This window comes from Lepidochelys kempii, chromosome 9, assembly GCF_965140265.1.
Source record: "Lepidochelys kempii isolate rLepKem1 chromosome 9, rLepKem1.hap2, whole genome shotgun sequence".
NCBI lineage: Eukaryota > Metazoa > Chordata > Testudines > Cheloniidae > Lepidochelys > Lepidochelys kempii.
In genome coordinates this window covers 79135551-79142402 of record NC_133264.1, presented here as the reverse complement: position 1 = coordinate 79142402, position 6852 = coordinate 79135551, and the positions used below count along the sequence as shown (strand labels likewise).

Sequence of the window (6852 nt, the reverse complement as noted above, 5' to 3'; positions counted from 1 at the left end):
TAGGCTGTGATCCCGCTGAGCGCTAAGCGGCGCCCGCAGACTTTGGTGGAAGGGGGTCAAGGGCCGTTCGGGAGTGGAGCTGCGGCTGTGGCCTTTGTGTGTGTGTGTGTGTGGTCGCTATTGTCTTTAGCGTCGGGTCACCCGGCTGCTCGGCCGCTTCCCTCCCCTTGGCTGCGAGGAGAGACGTCGACTGCGGCCGCAGCAGCGTTTTGTAAAAAGGCGCCGCGCTCCTCCCTCCTAAAAGTTACCGGACTAATTATTGCAAAGCCCCGGGACCTGCTTTGCGACGTGGGCCGGTCTCCCCCTCCCCCCACTCTCCTGCCTCTCTCCAGGTCACAGATCAAAAGAGTAAAGAACAGCCACCAGCTCCAGCAGTCGGGAGGGTCCTATCCCGGCGGCACCTGCTAGTGCCAGGGTTTCCCTCCCCACCCCCAACTCGCGCGTGGTGCCTGCAGTGAGCAGGAGAGGATGAGATTCGCTGGCCAAAGCCGGTGCTAGACCCGAGCCAGTGAGCGGCTCGAGAGGGGACAGGACCGCAAAAGGCTCGTTCTCCGCCCGCCGCTTGCGCTCGACCCCGGCCCTCCCGGCCGACTGCCCCGCGGGCTCCCTGCAGGGATGGAGGTGCAAATCGGGCTCGGCAGCGTGTATGCGCGGCCGGCGGGCAAGACGTTCCGGGGAGCGTTCCAGAGCCTGTTCCAGAGCGTCCGCGAGGTGTTCCAGAGCCCGGGCGCCGGCCCGCCCGGAGAGGAGCCGGGCACCAGCCCCCAGCCTTCCTCCTCCGCCCAGTGCCAACCCGGTGCCCGCCTGCAGCAACAGAGCCCTCGGCAGCAGCAACCGGACTCCCCCGCGTACCTGGCTCTGGAGGAGCATCCCCAGGGCCAGTGCGCCCCGGCGGTCAAGAGGCTGCAGCCTGAGGACGGGGGCCCCGCTGTCACCCCCTCCGCGGCTCTGTCCCTGGTGGGCTCCGCTTTCCAGGGCTGTTCCGGGGACCTCAAGGACATCCTGGGCGAAGCGGGCGCCCTGCAGCTCCTGCAGCCGGAGGCCCAGGCCAGGGGCAGCCGCGGCGAGGTGGCTGCGGCCAAGGAGGACTTTCTGGGGGACAGCGCCAAGGAGCTGTGCAAAGCCGTGTCCGCCTCCATGGGTCTGGGGGTAGAGGCGCTGGAGACGCCCGGCGAGCTCCTGCCCCGGGAGGATTGCATGTTCGCCCTGCCCGGCGGGCACTCCCGGGTCGCAGCGGGCGCCCAGCTCGGGGACTGCAAGAACCCAGCGGGGGCTGCGCTCCTGGAAGAGCCGGGCATGAGCCCGGCCTCCTTCAAAGGGCACTCGGCCGCGGGCAGCGGCCCCGGGCCAGGCGAGAACGTGCTGGCCATAGACGTGCCCCACAGCCTGTCCCTGTACAAGGGCTCCCCTGGCCTGGAGGAGCCCGCTGCTTTCCAGGGTCGCGATTACTACAACTTCCAGCTGGCGCTCGCCCCCCATGCCCGCATCAAGCTGGAGAAGCCCCTGGACTACGGGCCCGGCAACGCCTGGGCTGCCCAGTGCAGGTACGGGGGGGACATGGCCAGCCTGCCGCCCCATTGCCCTGCCTCGGCCCCAGCCTGGCACTCCTTTTTCGCAGAGGAGGGGCAGCTCTACGGCCCATGTGCAGAGGCGGCTGCTGGCCCTTTCGGCTGCGGGCGAAGCCAGGGGCCACCTGGGCAAGAAGTGAGCGACTTCCCATCCGACGTGTGGTACCCAGGAGGGATGGTGGGCAGGATGTCCTACTCTGCTGCCTCCGGTTGCATCAAGAGCGAACTCACCCCTTGGATGGAGGGCTATGCCGGGACCTTTGGGGAAATGCGGTAAGTACCCACTGGCACGTGCAGAGGAAGACCCTCTGCCCTGTCAGTAGTATCTTCCCAGAAAAGTCAATCCAGCAAAACCACTTTGTGCATCGGAAACCAGTACCAGACACCCGTGAATATAGGTTATCGTGACAGCTGCGAGCAGACTGTCCCAAAAGGCACTGCTAGGGGAATGGACAGCATGCAGGTGCATATAATATACTAGCTGCCCTGGCTATTTAAGCAAAAAATTACTTATAAAAGTTAGTGGACATTTTTCTCCCTGCCTTTGTGAAGTGCTGATTCCCTCTAAAAAGCCCAGACCAAGTTCTTAGGAGAGAGGGCTACCGCTGTTCAGTCTGAGTTATGAAGTGGATTCAGATAATCGAGCATAAAGTACATGGAAGGGGTTTGCTCATTAAAAGGTGATGGTTTGCACTGAGCGCTTACTCGAGGTCATAACTCATAATCTCAGTACATAATTTGATTTGGCTGCCTACATGGAGTAATAGTTTTGTGGGTTTCTTTTTGTTTTACCCTGATTAATATTATAGCAGTGCTCCTTGTGACTCAGAGATTATGCCTGCATTGCTGTTCTAAAAATCAGGACATGGTAAGATGATATAACCATCCACACTTCTTTTATTACTTACCTTTAAATTAGTTATGTATCTGCACTAACAGGCTGGTACTCAGGTCAGTACATTTTTAGTGTAGATCCCATTGAATGTCAGATTTTAAAAAAATCTCTGAGCACTAGTCTTCTTTGTGAGTAGAACCCTAGACTGATCACAGCACTGGAAGAAATTAAACTAAGTGAATTTGCTCTTATAATAATACCTTCTTCAGATTTAAAGTCTGTGTCTTTAATGTAGTTACAGGAGCAATTACTAAGATTGCATGCGAGAGTACTCTGTATCCTCTTCAAACAAACAAAAGAAATCTGAAGGCAGTTTTAATATATTTTACAAGAAGGAATTCACTGAGAGTAGTTCCCCATGGTCCTGTCACTAGATCCCTTAAATCTAGCCCAAAGTAGGAAGTAAACCACTCTGCCTGAAGTAGGTAAAAGTAACATTGAAGCCATGGGCACCTCAATGCATTGTTAGTCATGGCAAAAAATGTCCATACCTGATGCTATCAGTACAATTAGGGATATAAATCTATGGTGCCTGGAAGGCTGAGGGACTAATAATAGGCTATGCTGCATTTTTACATCTCAGTGGCCAGTTCAAATCTAACTCTGGTCACACGCTTAGTGTTTGATACGACGTGTAAAAGGACAGGTTTCAGAGTAGCAGCCGTGTTAGTCTGTATCCGCAAAAAGAAAAGGAGTACTTGTGGCACCTGAGAGACTAACACAGCAGCTATCGTGAGCACTACATATACTGAAATGTTTTAAATGAAAAATAAGGATGTGACAAAAATGGGGAAAAGCGAGGGAATGTTCAAGTGAGTCTGACTTGCACAGATAGTGCCAATGGGGTGAGAGTTAAGTGCAGAGTATTCTTTGGGACTGTGGTGCAGACCCCACCGAAGTCAGTGGAAAGTAATTGGAGCTGAATGAGGGCATTAAATTATTACTTGTCATAACTTTTGTCAGTTGATGGCATGACTTTGAAGTCATGGGGCCCAGTCCTGCTGACTTCTTACTCAACGTGTGTTGTCCTTGCTCACAATATAACCACAGATGGCACGTGAATAAAGAATAGTCGCATGAAGGTATACAGCATTGGGCCAGGGTTTTTTTAAATGTAATTACTTCAGATAATATTTCTCAGAACCATATAGTACATGTAATTATTTAAATTGCATCTGACCGTGAATGATACTGACGGGACTTATATGCCACTTTGTGTTCGGTTTTAATTTAACTGTGTTTAAGTAAAGAGGAATGAGGCTTCTGTGTGGCGCTGCTAATATTGTACAGTTCAATCCTGCCAAAGTTATTTGTCATCTAGATGAGATTCTCCATTACCGTTAACAACTTACTGCCTATTGATTGTAGTGTGCAGTTGCCTTTAATTTACTTCTAGATAGGAACAGATAACAGATGAATGGACAATCATTGTTGTGACAGAGGCTGTGATTTATACATCAGTTTCTTAGACAATAGCCCGAGTGATGGCAGAGAGTCACAGGAGCTACAGCGGTTTTGTATCAAAGTTCTTTCCCTCAGTTCCCTCCAGTGAGCAAGTCCCTCTGTAATGATCACACTTGGCACTTTTACAGCACTTTACATTTCCAAAGCAAGGTTCGATCATTAGCTAACGAGGCTCACAACTTGCCTGGTATTGCACAGAGTGTGTAGGATGGATTGCACAGGGAGCCTCTTCCCTCACCCTGAGGTCAAGGCAAGATATTCTCTTGGCACTCTCTTTGATGCTAGGTGAGGGACTCAGCTAATGTGCCCACTTGTGTTCTGCAGCCCCAAGGAGAAGTAGTCATCCATTCTGAGGACATGGGTAGAGCCCCAGATCCTCCTACATTCACGCTGTGGTCAACAGCAGATGCTGAGGTGGGCTGAGTCTTCCTAAAGGAGTAGTAATAGGTGTTTTGGAATGCTTTGCTATCAGCCCTCTTCCCCTGAGCTATCCTACCTTGTGCCATCAAGCTGGACCTTCATCCATTCACTTCACTGTTACTGGTCTCCTTCTCTCTTATTGTCCCCAGTTCTCTTTCGAATTTGTGTCTTCATTTTTACATTTTGAATCTTTTTTTTATTCTGCTCCTTTTTTGCATACATGACGTTAAAACATCAGCACATTTCCCCCTTTGCTTCTTAGCAGGTTATAGTTTTATTTTTGTTATATCATGTCTGTGTCATGCTTTTCAATTTATTTTATTTTTGATACCAAAATAGATTATTTGAGCTCTAAACCATCTGGGAGGGCTCGGATGGCTTAAGAGATGGCTGATGGGACGCAGGGTCTTTCTCCTGTGTATCACTGTGTCATTGTTTTGAATCTAGCACACTGAATGGCACCTTCTGATGGCTGCTCAGTCACTTCTATGAAGTGTGTTGGTTCCTGTGATGCTGGGATGCCCACCTATAAAAAGCACCATCACCATTTGCCCCCCTTGTTGGCTATCTCTGGGGACAGGGCAAGGGGTGGGTGGTTAATAGAGGTGAACTATTGTGCTTATTCTGAAGGGTTGGTCCCTCTAGCTTGAGATTAATGCTGCCTGTGCTGTATCACTTACCATAAACAAGAGTATTTCAGTTTGCTGGACTCACAGTAGTACATTAAATTCACTGAAACATTAAAAAGGCAAAACAAAAAGTATTAATCCATTTGGATTGGTCTTGAGGCTTTTCACATGCCGCATGTCATTGCTCCAGCATCATTTACTTATAAACGGTAAATTCATCTAAGCCTTTGTTATTCTGTGGATTAATAGCTTTTTCTCATAGTGATGTTTCATTTACTGAGGAATTGTTTACAGTATTTGAGGTGACAGTGGAGGTTTTCTAAATTAAGAAAGGGATCGCTAGAAAAAATATTAATAGGACAGAAAGTTCACAAACCAAAAGACATGACTTGAAAATTAGAAACTAAGAATAGTAAGGGATTTGAGCAGATTTATTTCACACAAAAATAATAAATTCCTGGAATTAGTCACTATTCAGGTGACGGAAGCAAAGACTATAAGTAAATTGAAGGGATAATTGACTCAGAAACGTCTACTTGTGCATATAGCTAGTCTTTGTAACCACATTTCCTATCAGTATCACTCCGCTCCTTTTTCTCATCCTGTCCATTTGTTTGTGAGGTACACCCACTTGTCATATCCTCTTTTAAATTAAATTGCAATCTGTTCTGGGCAGAGACTCTTTTACTAATATAGCATCTAGCATAATGGCACCGTAATCTTACGTGGAGCCCGTGGGTGCTGTTGTAATACAAATGGTAAATAATTATTATAATAATAATTGTTACGGGTGGAGGAGATTTAGGTAGTTGGTAATAAAATCAGAAAGGTGTTAGTAAGATCAACCAAAAAAGAGGCAAGCATATTGAGCCAGATGGTTTTTCCGTGTTCCTAAACTCTTTTACGTTAACAGTAATCAGTATTCCACTCTGTGTGCGTATGAGACTGTGAAGGAAGGTTATTTTAGAATTCAAGGAGCCCAATCCTGCACCTGCTCAGTAGCAACATTCTTATCAACTTTCATGGGAGCACGATTGACCCCCCTGTTTTTCTACTATGACCTTTCTGCTCAAGCAAATGGTAATATTATGTAAATATTTCTTTTGAAGAGAAGTGGCGCATGGAAGAATGCTGTTTCTGAAACCTGCCATTCTGGCCAGCTTTCTCATATGCTCTCAAAGTCCACAGTTATTAAAAGAGATTTAGTGTACAGTGGATTCCAGGTAAGTGTGGAAATCACTGATGTGCTAAACCCTGTCTCTTGTTACAGAAAAAAAAAATCCCTCCTCACCACCTTTTTTAACCTGTTTTGTTTTGTTTTTTAAAAAAACGTTGCGGCAGATTCTGCCCTCATCTACACCTGGACAACCGCAGCATATTTGTCCCTGTAAGAAAGCAGGCTGTCATTTTGCAGCACTGTCAAAGTATCTGGTTTATTTGATTACACCTCAGGGGACAGATCCAGAGGTCCTTGCGTAGTGTTTTCTTAGGCAGGAGACCACTGACTTCAAAGACAGTTGTTGCTTGAGAAAAAAAATGCAGTTTTTAAGGTGCTCGGAATTCAGCCCTTAATTATCACTTTCCATCTCCTTTCAGAATACTGAAGTGGTTTCAGTGATGTCTGACTGATTATTTGGTAATAAATCTGAGCTCTTGGTTGCATCTATAGTTTTAAAAATACAGTATGGCATGTTTGCAGAATTGTCCCTAACACTTCTGAAGGTTGAGCCTGGGGTTCTCTTTTCCCCAGGCCACTAGTGACCAATGAGCTTAATGGTCCCAGCCTAGTTCACAGGGGAGTGTATGCACTTTTTCATGTCACAGAACCAGTTTTGTGCCACTGTCAGCTTCTGCTTAGGAAAGTCTAAGGTCTTAA

General features: G+C 48.0%; 1 protein-coding gene across 1 annotated transcript in view; it reads left to right on the top strand.

The window, feature by feature from the left end:
• The first annotated feature begins 615 nt into the window (after positions 1-615).
• The window catches only part of AR (androgen receptor), a 108725-nt gene continuing 102488 nt past the window's right edge, over positions 616-6852 (top strand). The window contains exon 1 of the mRNA XM_073358843.1: positions 616-1841. Coding sequence (XP_073214944.1) covers positions 616-1841 — 1226 coding nt within the window. The remainder of the gene's footprint in view (positions 1842-6852) is intronic.